Source organism: Oncorhynchus gorbuscha, linkage group LG11 (genome assembly GCF_021184085.1).
Source record: "Oncorhynchus gorbuscha isolate QuinsamMale2020 ecotype Even-year linkage group LG11, OgorEven_v1.0, whole genome shotgun sequence".
NCBI classification, from domain to species: Eukaryota; Metazoa; Chordata; class Actinopteri; order Salmoniformes; family Salmonidae; genus Oncorhynchus; species Oncorhynchus gorbuscha.
Genome location: NC_060183.1, coordinates 72665036 through 72688042, shown reverse-complemented (window position 1 = coordinate 72688042; position 23007 = coordinate 72665036). Strand labels below are relative to the sequence as shown.

General features: G+C 44.5%; 1 protein-coding gene across 1 annotated transcript; it reads right to left on the bottom strand.

Moving 5' to 3' along the window:
* Positions 1-3352: 3352 nt before the first annotated feature.
* On the bottom strand, positions 3353-6633 carry chchd10 (coiled-coil-helix-coiled-coil-helix domain containing 10). Its single transcript, XM_046290406.1, has 4 exons — positions 6435-6633; positions 5640-5877; positions 3986-4127; positions 3353-3588 (listed from the first exon to the last, which is right to left on the bottom strand). Exons 1-4 carry the CDS (start codon positions 6479-6481, stop codon positions 3569-3571), a joined length of 447 nt encoding a protein of 148 aa, XP_046146362.1. The 5' UTR covers positions 6482-6633; the 3' UTR covers positions 3353-3568.
* Positions 6634-23007: the final 16374 nt, after the last annotated feature.

Below are 23007 nucleotides of genomic sequence, written 5' to 3'. Positions count from 1 at the left end.
TGTATGTTTCTTTCATCACACCATGTCTCGTTAGCCATAAGGCATACGCCCCCGCCCCTCTTCTTACCAGAAATATGTTTGTTTCTGTCGGCGCGATGCGTGGAAAAACCCGCTGGCTGCACCGCCTCCGATAGCGTCTCTCCAGTGAGCCATGTTTCCGTGAAGCAAAGAACGTTACAGTCTCTGATGTCCCTCTGGAATGCTACCCTTGCTCGGATTTCATCAACCTTGTTGTCAAGAGACTGGACATTGGCGAGAAGAATGCTAGGGAGTGGTGCACGATGTGCCCGTCTCCGGAGTCTGACCAGAAGACCGCCTCGTTTCCCTCTTTTTCGGAGTAGTTTTTTTGGGTGGCCGCATGGGATCCATTCCGTTGTCCTGTTGGAAAGGCAGAACACAGGATCCGCGTCGTGAAAATCATATTCTTGGTCGTACTGATGGTGAGTGTACGCTGATCTTATATTCAGTAGTTCTTCTCGACTGTATGTAATGAAACCTAAGATGACCTGGGGTACTAATGTAAGAAATAACACGGAAAAAAAACAAAACACTGCATAGTTTCCTAGGAACGCGAAGCGAGGCGGCCATCTCTGTCGGCGCCGGAAGTTGTTGAGCAAGTGTAAATCTCCCCCGACCATAAGATACTATCACAGAGTTTCTAAACATACAGTGGTGCTTAAAGGATGTCACACTGCTTGCTTAGCGGGTACCACTTCCTCCCTATTCGGCGCATACCTGGCTTGACCACTGGACCTCTGCTTTACAGAGTAACATTTACGCCCTCAAACGTCTCTACCGGTCGTGCCACTCAAAAGCTAGCCATTGAGTACATTTCACACAGCGTCATTTCACTCTGACGATGTAAAGGTTAACCCAGGCACTGTAGCCCCCAGTTCCACTCCTATTCCCCAGGCGCTATCATTTGTTGACTTATGTCGCCGTAAAAGCCTTGGTTTCATGCACGTTAACATCAGAAGCCTCCTCCCTAAGTTTGTTTTATTCACTGCTTTAGCACACTCCGCCAACCCTGATGTCCTAACCGTGTATGAATCATTTCTTAGGAAGGCCACCAACAACTCTGAAATTTCCATCCCCAACAACAACATTTTCCACCAAGATCGAACTGCCAAAGGGAGCAGAGTTGCAATCTACTGCAGAGATAGTCTGCAGAGTTCTGCCATGCTATCCAGGTCTGTGCCCAAACAGTTCAAGCTTCTACTTTTAAAAATCTACCTTCCAGAAATGTCTCTCACTGTTGCCACCTGTTATAGACCCCTCTCAGCCCCCAGTTGTTCCCTGGACACCATATGTGAATTGATTGCCCCCCCATTTATCTTCAGAGTTCGTACTGTTAGGTGACCTAAACTGGGATATGCTTAACACCCTAGCCGTCCTACAATCTAAGATAGATGCTTTTACATCTACCGTGCTTTTACACCTGCATTGTTTGCTGTTTGGGGTTTTAGGCTGGGTTTCTGTACAGCACTTTGAGATATCAGCTGATGTACGAAGGGCTATATAAATAAATTTGAGATGCCCTCAATCTCACACAAATGATCAAGGAACCTCCCAGGTACAATCCTAAATCCGTAAACACGGGCACCCTCACAGATATCATCCTGATCAACCTGCCCTCTAAATACACATCTGCTGTTTTCAACCAGGATCTCAGCAATCACTGCCTCATTGCCTGCGTCCGTAATTGGTCCACGGTCAAAAAATGTTGAACTAAGAACAGATATAGCCCTTGGTTCACTCCAGACTTGACTGCCCTTGACCAGCACAAAAACATCCTGTGGTGTACTGCATTAGCATCGAATATTCCCTGCGATATGCAACTTTTCAGGGATGTTAGGAACCAATATACAGTCAGTTAGGAAAGCAAAGGCTAGCTTTTTCAAACAGAAATTTGCATCCTGTAGCACAAACTCCAAAACGTTCTGGGACACTGTAAAGTCCATGGAGAATAAGAGCACCTCCTCCTAGCTGCCCACTGCACTGAGGCTAGAAAACACCGTCACCACAGATAAATCTATGATAATTGAGAATTTCAATAAGCATTTTTCTATGGCTGGCGATGCTTTCCACCTGGCAACCCCTATACCGGCCAACAGCTATGCACCCCCCACAGCAACTTGCCCAAGCCCGCCCACTTCTCCTTCACCCAAATCCAGTATCGTCTGAGATCCCTAAAGATTGGAAAACTGCCGCGGTCATCCCCCTCTTCAAAGGGGGAAACACTCTAAACCCAAACTGTTACAGACCTATATCTATCCTGCACTGTCTTTCTAAAGTCTTCAAAAGCCAAGCTAACAAACAGGTCACCGACCATTTCGAACCCCGCTGTGTGTGGACAACTACAAATACCTAGGTGTCTGGTTAGACTGTAAACTCTCCTTCCAGACTCACATTAAGCATCTCCAATCCAAAATTAAATCTAGAATCGGCTTCCTAAGCCTCCTTCACTTATGCTACTAAACATACCCTCGCAAAACTGACTATCCTACCGATCCTTGACTTCGCCGATGTCATTTACAAAATAGCCTACAACACTCTACTCAGCAAATTGGATGTAGTCTTATCACAGTGCCATCCGTTTCATCACCAAAGCCCCATACACTACCCACCACTGCGACCTGTATGCTCTCGTTGGCTGGCCCTTGTTTCATATTCGTCACCAAACCCACTGGCTCCAAGTCATCTATAAGTCTTTGCTAGGTAAAGCCCCGCCTTATCTCAGCTCATTGGTCAGCATAGCAACACCCACCCGTAGCATGCAATCCAGCAAGTATATCTCACTGGTCATCCCCCAAAGCCAACTCCTCTTTTGGCCACCTTTCCTTCCAGTTCTCTGCTGTCAATGACTGGAATGAACTGCAAAAATAAAATAAAAATCACTGAAGCTGGAGACGTATATCTCCCTCACTAACTTTAAGCATCAGTTGTCAGAGCAGCGTACCGATCATTGCACCTGTACACAGCCCATCTGTAAATAGCCCACCGAACTACTTCCTCCCCATATTGTTATTTATTTTCTCTTTTGCACCCCACTATCTCTACTTGCACATCATCATCTGCACATCTATCACTCCAGTGTTAATGCAAAATTTCATAAAAGCTTCATTTCATAATGTATTTAATATTTTTTTAACACATTACATTTGGACATAGAAAAATGCATTATGTTAATTGTCTTTCATCTATACACCCACTTGGATACCATCACCTACTGTACCTGCCCAGTTTCCTCGTCTGAAGCACTTAATTCCCAGGGTCATTTTAAGAGATGGATAACCACGGTATCTGACCATCCTTACTTTAAGTAAGTGAAAGACTAAACAGGCCTCCAGCAGAAAGTAAACCAGCAGCTCTTTATTTCACAATATCATATACATTACCAAAATAATCAAACAGCACACATTTCCTTACATGTCAACAAACAGAATTTATTTATTGTAATAGTGGAGAGTTAGTTGAATAGAGTTTATTTCATGACCGAGTGGCTCATCTGTCTACAGTAGGTATTTATCCGAACATGGTGTCTTGTTTTGACTCACAACATCCTTGCTCAAACCAGTGATGTCACACCTGAAGGAAAAACAACAAAAGACAAGGTCAATTCATTTGTAAAATAACAATCTGCAAATCAATCATATTCCAAAACGGTTAGTATTTATCCTTTTCTGAGCCCTAAGTTGACTTAAAAAATGTAATAAAACAAGCATATGCAAGACACTGAACAAAGCAAGCACATCCATGTCTTGTTGTGTTGAAATACGCAAAGACAAGTCTTAACTTCTGATCTTCTAGATCTGACAAATACTGTATCTTATGGTTATACCCCAGAATTATAGATCACTCCTTTGAGCAGAAATTGAGTAGACTTGCATGTTCTATTTATTAAGTCATTGGTTTAACCAAGTGTTCTGTGATACAATTGGGTGTTCATAATTCCTAGCTACCAATCATTAAGGAGAGCCTTTACCGTGTGAGCCCTTGCACTGTTTGAGGGCCTCGTTGAAGCCCTCACACAAGCTGAGGTCAGCCTGAGTGGTGGCGCAGTCCAGGAACTGTCGCACCTCAAACATGCATGGGCCTGGCTGGGATGGGGCAGGTCGAGGGGCCTCCTGTAATGGCACAGACACACACACTTAATAAGTCACCTGTCAAAGGTACTGTATACTTCTGCATTACCATTAACAAGCACTGATTTGACTACAGTGTGACAGACATGATCTAAATCTCCATGCCATCTCAGGTACATTACGCAAGATTTCCACCTGCCCTTTATATCTATGATACAGTAGTGATGAAGTGCAATTGTTTGATCGAATAATTAAAATATTACACTGAAGCTATAAAAGTGCTTGTTTACTGAAGTGTGACTGGTTCCAAGCTATATTCTTTCATGTAAAATCATTTCTGCATAGTTTCACCTTTAAACTGATTCTGCATAGATTTCATAGGACAGTATTGACAATCTTAAAAATGTTGCTTGTGTATCTAGAGCCTTCCTATGGCTAGTCCTACATGATAGTCAGCATCCAAAACCGCAAGGGCAGGTTGACATGATTTAATACTTAACGCAGTCAAATTCATAAACTATAACATAGAATCAATACAACAACCACTTTTTGGAGTCATGTCACTTTAAGACATCCCATGCTTCCTTTAAACAATAGATCCTTCATTGTTTGCACCTATTAGGCATAGGTATTGTAACACTGTCAGCGCCAGATGACACTCTGTTTTCGTCTAGACTCAACGTCTGACATCAAGGAGTCTAATGTGACTATTCTTGGGTGGCAGGCAGCCTGGAAGCTAAGAGCGTTAGGCCAGTAACTGAAAGGGTGCCGCTTCGAATCCTTGAATCGAATAGGTGAATCTGTCTGTGCCCTTGAGCAAGGCACTTAACCCCAATTGCTCCTGTAAGTCGCTCTGGACAAGAGCGTCTGCTAAATTACTGAAATGTAAATGTAGCTAGCATGAGCTCACTTAGCTCAAACTCCTTTCTTCAGCTTTCTAGGACAGGTCTAGTTCTATTTTCAGAAATGCTATCAAGAAATCAAACTGCAACATATCAAACTGAGACGTCACATTTTTAAATACCCAAGACCCCCCCCCGCCCCCCCCATCTGTTTTTTGCACTCTTAGAGTTCTTTTGGTTCTTCAACCACACAATACTGAATGTCCAACAACGTTGTTAGGTTAAATTTTAAAATGCAATTTGAAAGCTGAAGGGTCAAATCCCTTAGGGCAGTAGCTTATCTTCACCATGGCTGCCAAAGTCAGTAATGCCACTTTGGACAGCAGAGGATGTCCAACGGCCACACCAAATGTAGTACTGTCAGAACAGACAGAAACAGTACATCTTATTTTGGCCTGTTGTTCTTTCCAGACAACATACCTACATTCAATTTGTTTAGGAATTTGGGAAGACCTCACCAGTACAATATCCCAACCTGAATAGACCAAAACTTCCTTCTAGTCCATTGCTTTGGTGAAAGCAACAGCCTATGGTGAAAACTAATCTAGTTCTATCCCTGTCAATGTTTCTGAAGAATAGAAAGCCATTTAGGAGTATTGTAACACTGCCTATTTCCGTTCACAGTTTCTCAACAGCCCCCTGACCTGCTCACCTGGTATGTGCTGGCGGTGGGTCTGGCTGTCTCAGGGCTGCCACCACTGAAGGCGCCGGTGAGGGCACTGCCCATGACATGGCCCATGGCAGAACCCACTGCCACCCCGGCCGCGGTGGTGGCCATCTGGGCCATTAGGCCGGGTCCTTGGGGTGCGGCAGGAACAGCCAGGGCTGATGGGGCTGGAGCGACTGGGGACGGGGAATTTTGGGACGGGGGATGATAGGTCGGAGCGGAGCTGAAAATACATTTTAAAAACAGAATAGAGCCAACATAGCCTCTAAAATGGAACAGCTACATAACTATAGGGGGGGGGGGTCAGACTGATGCAATTGCTCGGACATCACTTGCACGAATTACAATTGTTATTTTGTTGCACCCTGCACATCACCTGATACATTAGTAAGCAGCTGAGCTCTAATCATATAAACCCAAATAGATTACCATAATCTAGGATGAATACAGGCAAAACATCTTCTGAATGACAATAAGAAACATTTATTGAAGTTGAATGGCATAACTTGGTATTTGGCTTGTGCAAACTTCACTAGGAAATGTTGACCTACCCAGTGCCCTTGGTGTCAAGAACTGAAAAATGACAGGACCTCTGCTATTAGGAGAAGTGTAAAAGTGATTTGGCAGAAGTTTTAGGCTATATTTCTAAAACAGTTGTGGGTCATCCAATTACAATAGCTATATACTACGATAACCAGTCAAATGCTACGCAAACAAGGATATAACTTTGTAATTAAACCGTCATCTGAATCGGTTGCATAATCGTTGGAAACACATTACCTGGCTGGTGCCGAAGAATGACTAGCACTGCGACTTCCTCTTGCCATGTTTGATGCAGATGTTCTTTACCACTTCAAGCTGTTTCTGCCAGGGTAAACTTGTCGTCGTTTATATAAAGAGTCGTCTTCCAAAGGCTGTTGTAACGTGGTTGGGTCTTGATGACAGCATGCACACGTGCCAGTGACCTTGTGTGGATTGTCTGGAGCGCATGCGCATGTAGACGAGCATGTAAAAGTAAAAATAACATTAAAATGTGATTACCGATTTCCTGGAGTTCAGTACCACGATGCATTTTTTTTTACAATCACGTTACAAACAAAATAGGTACTTTGTTAATTCTTAATTCTAAAACTCTGACAACAGTTGTAGAGAACAGGTAAACAGATTATGAAAACTTTCTAGACGTTTCTCTGACTGAATGCATAATAAGATTAGGCAAGCATGAGAAGCTTTCAGTGACGTTCCAGTGTCCCCAAATCTCTGTTGAACTAGACAATCCCTTACAAAAAATGCAGTTTTGAAACTGCCGTAAAAGTGCAGTAACTGCAGTCGAGTGTAGTATTTTGTACACAGTAACTGCAGAATAACTGCAGTTGAACTGCATTCTAATTGCAGTATACTGCAATATTACTGCAGTAACAAAAACTGTGTTCTTTTGGACGCAGTATACTGCAGTTATACTGCACTCTGACTAGTCAACAAAGTATCCAGCTACACATACATTTTCATCAGAACCACATGCACACTAATAATTTGATATTAAACTGATTATGGCAGTAGGCAAATTATACAATAGTCATGAAACCAATTTACTCTGCTCATTTTAATCGGTGTACAAGCAACATCAAAGTAAGCATACACCAATTAAACACAGTTTTCTGAGCAATCTTTCTAATTATTAGGACATATAAACACCTTAATTGGCGTTCCAGCAGTGTATTTGATCTGCGCATGTGCTAGCACCAGCCATGCGAGCCTCCCTCTTTAACAGGATCAGTGGGTCCCCCGCGGTACAGTTGAGCTAACATATGCTAATCGCATTAGCCTAAGGTTATAAGCAACAAGAAGATTTCCAAGGACATAGACATATCTGATATTGGCAGAAAGCTTAAATTATTTTTAATCTAACTGCACTGTCCAATTTGCAGTAGCTACTACAGTGGAATAATACCATGCTATTGTTTGAGGAGAGTGCACAGTTATGAATTTAAAAAGTTATTCATAAACCAATTAGGCACATTTGGGCAGTCTTGATACAAAAATTATAACAGAAATGCAATGGTTCATTGGATCAGTCTAGTGTACGATCAGTCTAGTGTACGTTGCACATACACTGCTACCATCTAGTGGCTAGAATCTAAATTGTGCCTGGGCTGGAATAATACATTATTGCCTTTCTGGTACAACAAAAATAATGTGTGCTTTTTTCTTTGTAACATCTTTTACCAGATTTAATGTGTTATATTCTCCTACATTCATGTCATATTTCCACAAACTTCAAAATGTTTCCTTTCAAATGGTATCAAGAATATGCATCTCCTTGCTTCGGGTCCTGAGCTACAGGCAGTTAAAATTTGGGTATGTCATTTTAGGCGAAAATTTAAAAAAGGGGCGGATCCTTATTAACGCGAGTTCGGAACATTTGAGCTATAGTAAGCTTCCTAACAAGTGGTTGTATGTCCGAAATCAGAATAAAATATGCTTCACAAAAATAACATGGTCGCTGTAGTAGAACGTCTATTTTGATTGGCGATTTTCTGCATTTATCAGCGTGGCATCAGGTTGCCTGATTTCAGATGTGTTCATGTAAACAGGATTATGAGGGAAATCGTTATTCTTGCAAAGCATGTACACGTTTTAATCGAGCTATTATATTAATCTGACTATCCACAGTAATGGCATTATTTTGTGCGCATGTAACCGTACTCACTTCACTGTAGTCAAATAGGAAAATCTTCAATCGGTCATTCGCTGATGTATTTATTGCCTTTGATGGCCACTTGATGACGCTAAAAGTCTAGAGGAAAATAAATCAACCCTCAGCAATTTATCAAACTGTGATTAAACGAAAGAATATGCCATTTCAAGGTTCTGTAATATAATAACAACTCCCAAGTTGTTAATTATCACTTATTTGTAATATGTGTATTCTGTAAAAACCCTTATTGAAGCATATCAAATTGTATTTGTCACATGACTCGTAAACAACAAGTGTAGACGGACAATGAAACGCTTACTTACGGCCCTTCCAAACAATGCAGAGAGAAAAAAATAGAAAAATAATAACACGAGGAATAAATATACAAAGAGCAACGATACATTCGCTATGTAGACAGGGTACCAGTACCGATTAGATGTGCAAGGGTAAGAAGTAATTGAGTTAGATATGTGCATATAGGTAGGGATTAATTGACTAGGCAGCAGGATATATTGTATAATACACAGTAGCAGCAGCATATGTGATGAGTCAAAAGAGTTTAATCCATCTCAATTAAGCACTTGTTTTGTTTATAGAAACCCATAATGAATGTGATGTTTATAGTGTGCTGTACTGCAATCTTGGCCAGACAGAAAAATATCTACAGTAAGCACATATTGTATTTGGAGGAGGTAGAAAGTATGGTTCAGTATAAACACAAAGAGTGATGAAAACAAAGCGTTCCATTGAGGCTTAATCTTAAGCATGGATAGCTTGTAAATATTTTTCCATACATTCTTGCAATTTAAGCCTCTGAGGTGGTGGTGAATGCCTGGAGAGAGTCGCCGCCATAGGAGACACATTAATTAAACATCAGTCGGGTATCGTAAGCAAGTTGAACCTGTGGGCTGTCTGAAACACGCAGACAGAACCATTGTTTGATGTGTTTTTGGTACAGAGCAAACCAGCTTGTTTGCCTCTCGTCTATAATGATGGTGGGTAATTGGTGTCTCTGTGTATGTGTCTCTGTTTATTTTCTTTGCGCTGTGGTTGATGTATTTACAGGGGCCCAACTCCATTGGGATTGCACTTGTCTGTAACCTTTGACCTCTTTATCCTTTTGCCCTATTAATTTGCCACTTGTGTCCTGTTTGTGATTTTGATGAGGAGCACCACTACAGTTACACAATACCCCCAAGGCTCTTAGAGATGTAATATTGATACTGATAGTAAACCAGGCACTTTTATTAAATTCCAAGTCAATACACAGCACAAGGTCTGTGAAAACAAGGGCTGAAGACATGGCCTGTCTATTTATGCATTCATTTAGAACTAGCAGCACAGATATATCCGTGCAGCATTTAATGTAAGCTCACGGGAACAGTCGGCTTTGTAAGGCTAATGGGATTGGTGATTCAGGGAATTTTTTTGAGGCTGTTACATCTCTTATCAGGTAGACATGCTTACTCATCTCAATGACCTGCAGCTGGGCTACAGCATTAAAGCTACAGCCTGTGATTCGAAAAACAAGAAAATGGGGTCCCCACCATGCACTTGTTTTGGTACGCATCCCAAATCCCAGACTGTACAGATATAGGATCTTAATTTGTGCCAGTTTGCTACAGCAAGAAAATAATGCATCAGGATCAGAACATTTGAATTATTATGTGGATTATTTGTAGGGGTTGATACCTTTTCTCGTAAGGAAAAATCAAGTCTGAAATTTCAAAGTAGAAATTAGAAACTTCAGAGGCATTTTTAAACCTCAAATATACCAGAAATTCTACATTTCCTGCATTACAAGAATGTTCTCCTGCAATAGGGTGATCAAATTAAGATCCTACATCTGTACACAGCACAAGGTCCTTATTTAGAATGAGTGTCCAAAGTTACTCTGTGGTTATGTAGCCTATAAATAGACTAGTTCATTTCTTCTCAGTGTGTGGCATTGCTTGGGGTGTTTAATCGAGGAGGAAATTAGTATGATTCACCCACATTTAGTTTTCTGAGGTTTGGGATGGGATTGGTGATCCAGAGCATTTATGTGAGACTGTTACATCTCTTATCAGGTAGACGTGCTTACTCATCTCAATGACTTGCAGCTGGGCTAAAGCATTAAAGCTACAGTCTGCGATTAGAAAAACAACAAACTGGAGTCCCCACATCGCACTTGTTTTGGTATACATCGCAAATTGCAGACTGTAGCTTTAACCAAACGCCAAGATCACAAGTGTGTTGAACCAAGACCCAGTGGTGCTATATGGAGTGTGACCAAAAACATCCCCTTGTGTGCGATATCAAATGCTGATGTTGATAAGTTTGCTTAAACCAGCAACTATATCGCAGGTGCTGAGTTTCACAAGTGATATGTTATCATTAGAGAATAATCCCATTCCCTTCACATGACCACAGTGCCTCCCCACAGAGAATGACTCACAAAGACTTACAGGCTAATAAAATAGTCAAAAGGCCCATAAGCCATCTCTTTCAGTTAGACCAGCCGGTGGTGACCAACTCCTGGCCATGAGACCACCTGGTACAAAAGAGAGAGAGCGATTCTGGTTATAAATAACTGAGGGACTTTTGATGTGTTGACTCTCCATATGAGTAAACCTCAAAGATTCCCTCATGAAGGGCAAATGGGGAAATACCAAAACATTGAGAGATGAAGACAACAGTTAGCCTACTGCAGCACGTGATTGATGAGCTTCAGTGGACCATAAAAGACTTCACTAAGCATATTGTATTCCTCACTCCCTCCTTGGTGGACAGGAACGGCATTGTATCCACTGAAGCACTAAACAACAAGAAGGTGCTTAAGGCCATACTGTGACATCCCTCCTGGAAAAGTATGTGTACTGTACTATATGTGCCACTGGGGCTGCTTGCCTGGGTAACATCTTTTCATGATCACAGTGTAATAAAATAATCATGCCAAATTCACAATCCTATTTTTTGCTATGGACCGCTACCTCTCCAGCTGAGCGAGCCAGCTGCACCCCCAATCTGTACCCAGGCCCCACATCCCCTCCCCTCGTCTCAGCCCCCAGGTCCTTTCTTGTGGTCAGCGGCACACAGGCTGACTGGGGAAGGGGAGTGGGGCCAGGGGGGTGATTAGATCCTCAGGGGCGAACTTTCATGTTGGAGCCCATTCCCTGTTTTACTGAGCCTCTGGGGGCTGGTTGGAGCGGCGTCTGTGGCGGGACCACTCTCTTATGGTCTGGCTTGAATTTGAGAGACCATGGAGACCCCGTGTTGTTAAAAATGGCTGACATTGACACAAAGAAAAAAGACACTGGCTCTGTGCAAGGCAGCGGGAACAAACTCACTCTCAAAGCAACACCTCAATGAAAGGTGTCCGGATTTGGCTTAATGGTAGTGGAAAACCTCTCCCTACTCATCTCAAAGCGACAGTGGAGGCTGCTGAGGGGAGGACGGCTCATAATAATATCTGGAACGGAGTAAATGGAAACCATGTGTTTTTTAAAATGTATTTGATACCATTCCACTGATTCCGCTCCAGCCATTACCATGAGCCCATCCTCCCCAATTAAGGTGCCACCAACCTCCTGTGCAAAGTAGAACACTTATGGGTGGATACCTGGTGGACACACACACACACACACACACACACACACACACACACACACACACACACACACACACACACACACACACACACACACACACACACACACACACACACACACACACACACACTTACTGCAAAACAGAAACACCAACAAAAGAATGGGAAGAATGCATGGGTCCTTTGTTGACGTTTTATAAGCAGCATCACATTAACACAATAACCTAGAGGTTCTTGCTCCCGGTTGGATGTGGAAGTTACAGCCTTGTTATTTCTTCACAGGCTCCTGACGGATTAAAAAGCTTTATGTGAAATGACGGCTTCGGGTAGCTGTTTTGGTAGCATTTTGCCCAATGTCCTCCAGCAGTTTTCATTGCAAAACTCCACCTTTTCTCTTGACCTGTTTACCTCCATTTATAATGACTTCAGAACAGGAACAATTTATAGGTCTGAAGTTATTTCTTTGCAAAGTGTTATGTTTGTGTTTTCTGCTCATTTCATTGGCAGACAGTTACAGGCTCAATCTTCAGATAAAATAATAGGATTCCACCAACCAAGGCTAATCCCCATGTCAAGCAACAGGCTCCGAGGCCCGTATGTGTCATGCAGGTGAAAGAGGACCCAAAAGCGACTTGGCGAAAACAGAGTCTTTAATCCAGTAAAGTAAATACAATCAAAAAAACACAACTTTCACTCGAAATGACGAGGACAAACTGGAGACTCGATCTTGAACAGCAGGTGAACAGCAGGTTGCCTCGGGAAGGCACTTGAACCAGACAGACTCAGACACCTGCTCACCACGCAGCATCTGAGGAAAACACGACACGACAGGGCGATACACAATCACAGCACGGTGAATTCTAAACAAGGAACCGACAGGGCAGAAACGGGAAACAAGGAGAGAAATAGGGACTCTAATCAGGGAAAAGGATCGGGAACAGGTGTGGGAAGGCTAAATGATGATTAGGGGAATAGGAACAGCTGGGAGCAGGAACGGAACGATAGAGAGAAGAGAGAGCGAGAGAGTGAGAGAGGGAGGGGGAGAGAGAGGGATAGAAAGAGGGAAAGAACCTAATAAGACCAGCAGAGGGAAACGAATAGAATGGGAAGCACAGGGACAAGACGTGATAATAAATGACAAAACATGACAGTACCCCCCCACTCACCGAGCGCCTCCTGGCGCACTCGAGGAGGAATCCTGGCGGCAACGGAGGAAATCATCAATGAGTGAACGGTCCAGCACGTCCCGAGACGGAACCCAACTCCTCTCCTCAGGACCGTAACCCTCCCAATCCACTAAGTATTGGTGACCCCGTCCCCGAGAACGCATGTCCATGATCTTATGTACCTTGTAAATAGGTGCGCTCTCGACAAGGACGGGAGGGGGGAGGGAAGACGAACGGGAGTGCGAAGAAAGGGCTTGACACAGGAGACATGGAAGACAGGATGGACGCGACGAAGATGTCGCGGAAAGCAGTCGCACAGCGACAGGATTGACGACCTGGGAGACACGGAACGGACCAATGAACCGCGGAGTCAACTTACGAGAAGCTGTCGTAAGAGGAAGGTTGCGAGTGGAAAGCCACACTCTCTGGCCGCAACAATACCTTGGACTCTTAATCCTGCGTTTATTGGCGGCTCTCACAGTCTGTGTCCTGTAACGGCAAAGTGCAGACCTCACCCTCCTCCAGGTGCGCTCACAACGTTGGACAAACGCTTGAGCGGAGGGAACGCTGGACTCGGCAAGCTGGGATGAGAACAGAGGAGGCTGGTAACCCAGACTACTCTGAAACGGAGATAACCCGGTAGCAGACGAAGGAAGCGAATTGTGAGCGTATTCTGCCCAGGGGAGCTGTTCTGCCCAAGACGCAGGGTTTCTGAAAGAAAGGCTGCGTAGTATGCGACCAATCGTCTGATTGGCCCTCTCTGCTTGACCGTTAGACTGGGGATGAAACCCGGAAGAGAGACTGACGGACGCACCAATCAAACGACAGAACTCCCTCCAAAACTGTGACGTGAATTGCGGGCCTCTGTCTGAAACGGCGTCTAACGGGAGGCCATGAATTCTGAATACATTCTCGATAATGATTTGTGCCGTCTCCTTAGCGGAAGGAAGTTTAGCGAGGGGAATGAAATGTGCCGCCTTAGAGAACCTATCGACAACCGTAAGAATCACAGTCTTCCCCGCAGACAAAGGCAGACCGGTAATGAAGTCTAGGGCGATGTGAGACCATGGTCGAGAAGGAATGGGGAGCGGTCTGAGACGACCGGCAGGAGGAGAGTTACCCGACTTAGTCTGCGCGCAGTCCGAACAAGCAGCCACGAAACGGCGCGTGTCACGCTCCTGAGTCGGCCACCAAAAGCGCTGGCGAATAGACGCAAGAGTGCCTCGAACACCGGGATGACCAGCTAACTTGGCAGAGTGAGCCCACTGAAGAACAGCCAGACGAGTGGAAACAGGGACGAAAGGAGGTTACTAGGACAAGCGCGCGGCGACGCAGTGTGCGTGAGTGCTTGCTTAACCTGTCTTTCAATTCCCCAGACTGTTAACCCGACAACACGCCCATAAGGAAGAATCCCCTCGGGATCAGTAGAAGCCACAGAAGAACTAAACAGACGGGATAAGGCATCAGGCTTGGTGTTCTTGCTACCCGGACGGTAAGAAATCACAAACTCGAAACGAGCGAAAAACAACGCCCAACGAGCTTGACGGGCATTAAGTCGTTTGGCAGAACGGATGTACTCAAGGTTCTTATGGTCTGTCCAAACGACAAAAGGAACGGTCGCCCCCTCCAACCACTGTCGCCATTCGCCTAGGGCTAAGCGGATGGCGAGCAGTTCACGGTTACCCACATCATAGTTGCGCTCAGATGGCGACAGGCGATGAGAAAAATAAGCGCAAGGATGAACCTTATCGTCAGACTGGAAGCGCTGGGATAGAATGGCTCCCACGCCTACCTCTGAAGCGTCAACCTCGACAATGAATTGTCTAGTGACGTCAGGAGTAACGAGGATAGGAGCGGACGTAAAACGTTCTTTTAGAAGATCAAAAGCTCCCTGGGCGGAACCGGACCACTTAAAACACGTCTTGACAGAAGTAAGAGCTGTGAGAGGGGCAGCAACTTGACCGAAATTACGAATGAAACGCCGATAGAAATTAGCGAAACCTAAAAAGCGCTGCAACTCGACACGTGACCTTGGACCGGGCCAATCACTGACAGCTTGGACCTTAGCGGAATCCATCTGAATGCCTTCAGCGGAAATAACGGAACCGAGAAAAGTAACGGAGGAGACATGAAAAGAGCACTTCTCAGCCTTTACGTAGAGACAATTCTCTAAAAGGCGCTGTAGAACACGTCGAACGTGCTGAACATGAATCTCGAGTGACGGAGAAAAAATCAGGATATCGTCAAGATAGACAAAAACAAAGATGTTCAGCATGTCTCTCAGAACATCATTAACTAATGCCTGAAAAACAGCTGGCGCATTGGCGAGACCAAACGGCAGAACCCGGTACTCAAAATGCCCTAACGGAGTGTTAAACGCCGTTTTCCACTCGTCCCCCTCTCTGATGCGCACGAGATGGTAAGCGTTACGAAGGTCCAACTTAGTAAAGCACCTGGCTCCCTGCAGAATCTCGAAGGCTGATGACATAAGGGGAAGCGGATAACGATTCTTAACCGTTATGTCATTCAGCCCTCGATAATCCACGCAGGGGCGCAGAGTACCGTCCTTCTTCTTAACAAAAAAGAACCCCGCCCCGGCCGGAGAGGAAGAAGGCACTATGGTACCGGCGTCAAGAGACACAGACAAATAATCCTCGAGAGCCTTACGTTCGGGAGCCGACAGAGAGTATAGTCTACCCCGAGGAGGAGTGGTCCCCGGGAGGAGATCAATACTACAATCATACGACCGGTGAGGAGGAAGGGAGTTGGCTCGGGACCGACTGAAGACCGTGCGCAGATCATGATATTCCTCCGGCACTCCTGTCAAATCGCCAGGTTCCTCCTGAGAAGTAGGGACAGAAGAAACGGGAGGGATGGCAGACATTAAACACTTCACATGACAAGAAACGTTCCAGGATAGGATAGAATTACTAGACCAATTAATAGAAGGATTATGACATACTAGCCAGGGATGACCCAAAACAACAGGTGTAAACGGTGAACGAAAAATCAAAAAAGAAATAGTCTCACTGTGGTTACCAGATACTGTGAGGGTTAAAGGTAGTGTCTCAAATCTGATACTGGGAAGATGACTACCATCTAAGGCGAACATGGGCGTAGGCTTCTCTAACTCTCTGAAAGGAATGTCATGTTTCCGAACCCATGCTTCGTCCATGAAACAACCCTCAGCCCCAGAGTCTATCAAGGCACTACATGTAGCACCCGAACCGGTCCAGCGTAGATGGACCGACAAAGTAGTACAGGATTTTGATGGAGAGACTTGAGTAGTTGCGCTCACCTGAGCCCTCCGCTTACAGATGAGCTCTGGCTTTTACTGGACATGAATTAACAAAATGTCCAGCAACTCCGCAATAGAGGCACAGGCGGTTGGTGATCCTCCGTTCCCTCTCCTTAGTCGAGATGCGAATCCCTCCCAGCTGCATGGGCTCAGTCTCTGAGCCAGAGGAGGGAGATGGTTGCGATGCGGAGCAGGGAAACACCGTTGATGCGAGCTCTCTTCCACGAGCCCGGTGACGAAGATCTACCCGTCGTTCTATGCGGATGGCGAGAGCAATCAAAGAGTCCACATCTGAAGGAACCTCCCGGGAGAGAATCTCATCCTTAACCACTGCGTGGAGTCCCTCCAGAAAACGAGCGAGCAGCGCCGGCTCGTTCCACTCACTAGAGGCAGCAAGAGTGCGAAACTCAATAGAATAATCCGTTATGGACCGTTCACCTTGGCATAGGGAAGCCAGGGCCCTAGAAGCCTCCCTACCAAAAACTGAACGGTCAAAAACCCGAATCATCTCCTCTTTAAAGTTCTGGTACTTGTTAGAGCAATCAGCCCTTGCCTCCCAGATAGCTGTGCCCCATTCTCGAGCCCGGCCAGTAAGGAGTGAAATGACGTAAGCAACCCGAGCTCTCTCTCTAGAGTATGTGTTGGGTTGGAGAGAGAACACAATCTCACACTGCGTGAGAAAGGAGCGGCACTCAGTGGGCTGCCCGGAGTAGCAAGGTGGGTTATTAACCCTAGGTTCTGGAGGCTCGGCAGGCCAGGAAGTAACAGGTGGCACGAGACGAAGACTCTGGAACTGTCCAGAGAGGTCGGAAACCTGAGCGGCCAGGTTCTCCACGGCATGGCGAGCAGCAGACAATTCCTGCTCGTGTCTGCCGAGCATGGCTCCTTGGATCTCGACGGCAGTGTAACGAGCGTCTGAAGTCGCTGGGTCCATTCCTTGGTCGGTTCCTTCTGTCATGCAGGTGAAAGAGGACCCAAAAGCGACTTGGCGAAAACAGAGTCTTTAATCCAGTAAAGTAAATACAATCAAAAAACACAACTTTCACTCGAAATGACGAGGACAAACTGGAGACTCGATCTTGAACAGCAGGTGAACAGCAGGTTGCCTCGGGAAGGCACTTGAACCAGACAGACTCAGACACCTGCTCACCACGCAGCATCTGAGGAAAACACGACACGACAGGGCGATACACAATCACAGCACGGTGAATTCTAAACAAGGAACCGACAGGGCAGAAACGGGAAACAAGGAGAGAAATAGGGACTCTAATCAGGGAAAAGGATCGGGAACAGGTGTGGGAAGGCTAAATGATGATTAGGGGAATAGGAACAGCTGGGAGCAGGAACGGAACGATAGAGAGAAGAGAGAGCGAGAGAGTGAGAGAGGGAGGGGGAGAGAGAGGGATAGAAAGAGGGAAAGAACCTAATAAGACCAGCAGAGGGAAACGAATAGAATGGGAAGCACAGGGACAAGACATGATAATAAATGACAAAACATGACAGTATGACCCACCAAACCCCTTCAGATAAACAGTCTCTTCTATAACTGAATCCCGTATTGCTGCACCAAAGTTGATATGACACATAGGCTTCCCTTGGATAAAGGTTGAATCAAGGTTGATAAATAGTTTAAAGGTGCTACTCTGAATTAAGACAGTATAAGGGAAAAGGACCAGAGGGTGTTGAATAAGGGAAATTCATGTCTTTGAAGACTGTCTGAAACATAATTACTTTATCATACCCTTGCCTCCATTATCTCAGTTTTTTTATGACTTAATTTGAGAATATTGACCCCAATGAAATACATAAAGCGTCAAATGAATCAAATGCAGATGGCAAGCTGTGGCATTAGACCCGAGACCCATTCCTATTACAAACAGAGATTTGCAGGTTAGTTGTAAAGTGTCTGAAATACCATATTTGACTCATAGCCACTAAAGTCAGTTCATGAAAGGTCTCATTTGATGACAGTTAACACTGAATAGATAAACTTGAGGGTAACGTCTAAGATCACAGGTGCAATTTACAAGTGTACCACATGAATCCATAGTAATCAATAGGTCTCTTGAAAAATGTATTTTATTCCAGAGACTAATAAATGTTGAATAAACAGTGCAACATAATAACAACTATAAAACAAAGTTGTTTCTAAGTTAGGGTATGGGAATTATACTACACTTGTCTCACTTCAACTGTGTAAAACAAAATGGATTCCACAGCGCCATGAGACCGATTTATAAGCTTTTATGTGTCTGTAGGATATGACATTTGTGAATCACTTGAACTGCTATTACATGCATTGGCACTTTTTCTGAACATTCCCTCTGGGATAGCCCAACAGAAATATGTCCAAAAGAGACCGGATGGAAAAGACTCTCAAATCCTCAGCTTTGGGTATCAGATCAATCATTTTAAAAGCAAAAGCCTCATGTCTTATTGGATTTGGTGCAATTGGTCCCACTATCGTTCTAACAGTTGTTTCCCCTCCTCTCTTCCTTTCTCTGTCTCTCTGTAATTGTGTAGGTAGAATTACAACTATGTTTACCTGCACAAAGGGAATACACACAGGTGTCCTGTGTGAATTTAAGTATGCTCTCTCTAATTCTTTGTCTCTCCCTCAGGACTACCTGGCATAATGACTCCTGGCTATCCCCAGTCCACCTGGTTGTGTTGCTGCTCTAGGGAACCCTGACCTGTTAGCCGGACGTGCTACCTTGTCCCAGGCCTGCTGTTTTCTACCTTCTCCTCCTCTCTACCGCAACTGCTGTCTCGACCTCTGAATGCTCGGCTATGAAAAGCCAACTGACATTTACTCCTGAGGTACTGACCTGTTGCACCCCCTACAACCACTCTGTGATTATTATTTGACCCTGCTGGTGATCTATGAACGTTTGAACATCTTGACTAACAATCTGGATTTATATGGCCATGTACTCTTACTCTTATAATCTCCACCCAGCACAGCCAGAAGAGGACTGGCCACCCCTCAGAGCCTGGTTCCTCTCTACCCAGCACAGCCAGAAGAGGACTGGCCACCCCTCAGAGCCTGGTTCCTCTCTACACAGCACAACCAGAAGAGGACTGGCCACCCCTCAGAGCCTGGTTCCTCTATACCCAGCACAACCAGAAGAGGACTGGCCACCCCTCAAAGCCTGGTTCCTCTCTAGGTTTCTTCCTACGTTCCTGCCTTTCTAGGGAGTTTTTCCTAGCCCCTGTGCTTCTACATCTGCATTGCTTGTTATTTGGGGTTTTAGGCTGGGTTTCTGTATAGCACATTGTGACATCTGCTGATGTAAGAAGGGCTTTATAAATACATTTGATTGATTGATTTTATTACTTGCATGATCTGAATGAAAATAACTCTCAGATAACTGAAAACTGAAAAGTCGGTTGGTTTACATTTCAGAAAACCACTCATCCAAAGTATACTCTCATCCAAAGGATTATTACTGTAATAATAACCACATATTTAAATTATAACAATATGTGCTCTGTTTGAAACCATTTTTCAACCAACACCATCACCCGTATTCATTTTTTAATTTTACCTTTATTTAACCAGGCAAGTCAGTTAAGAACATATTCTTATTTTCAATGACGGCCTGGGAACAGTGGGTTAACTGCCTGTTCAGGGGCAGAACGACAGATTTGTACCTTGTCAGCTCGGGGGTTTGAACTCGCAACCTTCCGGTTACTAGTCCAACACCCTAACCACTAGGCTACGCTGAAGCTGGGCTGAAGAAACTCTTCAGAAGGCAACCTTTGGTTTTATGACCTTGTAACTTAACCCAGGCATTAGGAAACGTCATCCACAGCCTGTCTGTGGGGGACCATTATCGCAGTAAACTGTACCTTTGGAACTGGATGGCAGCTATTAATAGTTTTTCACTGTTTGTCACGATTGAGACGTTCAGGGGAAACCCGTCCCTACAGGCTCTTTACCTACCTACCTATGTGATCTGGTGTGTGTGTGTGTGTGTGTGTGTGTGTGTGTGTGTGTGTGTGTGTGTGTGTGTGTGTGTGTGTGTGTGTGTGTGTGTGTGTGTGTGTGTGTGTGTGTGTGTGTGTGTGTGTGTGTGGTGCAACAAGATAGCTACAGCAGGAGGAAGACAATAGGAACATCTGTATCAGCGATAATACAGGTCTATTTTGCAATATCACGCCAAATGAGATTCAACGATATGATATGACATGAATAGGAAACCTTTACATCTTTTGGGAACCTTTTGGTGCTGTCTTTGTTTTGCCAATCCTCTTTGGGAAACACAAACACAGTTAATTGGCAGTAAAATGACATCCAGGTGTGAAGGTGGATGTCCAATCCACTGTTGATGATCAATGAACACTGAAGTGGACATAGGGCTGGCTTGGAGAGGTGTGATTAACATGTGGTCAGCTTTAAGATCCTCTGATGAACAACACCGAGCCCGCTGGAGGAAGTTTATGGATGTCGTGACGACTATAGAAAGGCCATTGAGGTCGGTCCACTAGCCACCTTGACCTGGTTGCCCCCCCATTCTAACTCGTTAGCCTGTTCTTCACTGTTGAACTCGGACGAGGCATTGCTTTGTGAGGTCTTGATTGGGCTTAATCGGTGCTTGAACATTGCACTAATGACCGGCTGGCTATTATTCGAGTCAAGCGCAGCCAAAGCCAGGTGCGGGTGAATCACACAATTGATTTAAAAATTAGTAGATGGCAGTTGAGCAGCATGACGGAGCACGGAATCTAATGTATATAACAATATGATTCTGTATCATGGTGATTTTTGATGGAACTACAATGACCTCACTATTTATCTATGGCTTTGCTTGAACTTTGCGACTGCATCAGTCAAAGGAGGATGGATTTCCTATTCTGCTCTCTTTAAGGCTTCTTTTAAGAGGATGAACTGAGCCTTTTCGTAGTTAAAGTTTCTATGGGACAAAACAAAACAAACTCCCAACTAAAGGTTTTATGGTGGATTGATGGCTTTTACACAGTTCTGACAGAGGAAGAGGAACCTTGAACCAAACTTACCACAATCTACTGTGAGGTTACCTATCCAAACATCCAAAGAGTTTGCGGGTCTGGTATTTACCAACCCCCTCCTCCCCTGCTGGACACGCACCTGGTTCCCCAAGAAAATATAAAACACTTGTTTTTTCTCCTTTTAAACTGGTTATCGAGTCAACCGGTAATTTGAGATGACTCAACTTTAGTGTTGTTCTCTGAAAAAAAAAAGGATGTATCTTTTGAGGAAAATCTGCCAGCGATTAAGCCGGACAGCATGCCTCTTTTCTCTACCATCCATTTGGGCCCATAATTGACCATAAGTGGGTCCTTATGGGTGAGGGGTGTTGCGGGGCAGCTTGCCTGTCCGTCTGGCTTTATTGTGGCTAGCAGCCCCAATACATTCCCAGGTCCAGCAGCCCGATCCAGGGGATTGGTGTCAGGGGAGAGAGTTGTGTGTGGGGGGGGGTTAAGAATGACAAACTGGCTTGGCTGATTAACCCAAATCTGCACCTGACAATAAAGGGCAAGAAAACCATTCATTAACCACAGGCCAGGGTGACTCAGGGGTGCGATTTCAACTGGGTCTCAGTTACTAGGGCATCCATTTCCAGAGGGGTGAGGGGGGATTTAAGAGGACAGACTTGTCTGAGTTGCCACTGGACCATCAGTTGCATTTACTCTGCAACCAAGAGGTGGTGCTGGCTTGCAATGATAACATATCAGTAGTGAGGTGATGGTGGAAGGAAAAGGCTTCTGGGGAGACACAGACAAGGAGGAGCACAATAACCTATTCTTCTGAACAAGGTTCACTATACCGCCCTTCTAGCCTTTAGCCCCCTTGTTGCCACACCACTCTGAAGTGTGGATCCACTTCAAGGTTTTAACAAATCAAATCATAGTTTATTGGTCGAGTACACAGATTTGCAGATGTTATCGCAGGTGCAGCGAAATGCTTTGTTTGTAGCTCCAACAGTGCAGTAATTAATACCTAGCAATCCAAAATAAATACAAATAAAAACACAATACACACATAATACATTTTAAAAAGAAAGCAAGCAAGAAAGAAAGAAAGAAAGAAAGAAAGCAAGCAAGCAAGCAAGCAAGCAAGCAAGCAAGCAAGCAAGCAAGCAAGAAAGAAAGAAAGAAAGAAAGAAAGAAAGAAAGAAAGAAAGAAAGAAAGAAAGAAAGAAAGAAAGAAAGAAAGAAAGAAAGAAAGAAAGAAAGAAAGAAAGAAAGAAAGAAAGAAAGAAAGAGCAATGTCAGAGTCCGGAATATAATGTATAAGTATATGATGGTGTGTATAGACATTATGGACAGTATCATATATAGAAAAGGTGTGTACAGCAGTAGTTATACAGAATGAGCCTTAACTAGAATACAGTATATACATATGAAATGGTTGAAACAGTATGTAAACATGGTTAAAGTGACCAGTGTTCAATGACTATGTACATAGGGCAGCAGTTTCTAAAGTGCAGGGTAGAGTACCGGGTGGTAGCCGGGTAGTAACAGTGACTAATGTTCAGGGCAGGGTACTGGAGGCCGGATAGTGGTGACTGTTTTTTAAAAAGTTGAGTGATGCACCGGTGTGTCAATCTAAAAAACAT

Excerpts from the sequence above, each read along its gene's own strand:
- chchd10 (XM_046290406.1), bottom strand. The coding sequence starts at position 6,481 with ATGGCAAGAGGAAGTCGCAGTGCTAGTCATTCTTCGGCACCAGCCAG. Across the intron at positions 5,878-6,434 it reads CATTCTTCGGCACCAGCCAG|CTCCGCTCCGACCTATCATC; the intron begins GTAATGTGTTTC and ends ATGTATTTTCAG. Across the intron at positions 4,128-5,639 it reads CCACCGCCAGCACATACCAG|GAGGCCCCTCGACCTGCCCC; the intron begins GTGAGCAGGTCA and ends GTGCCATTACAG.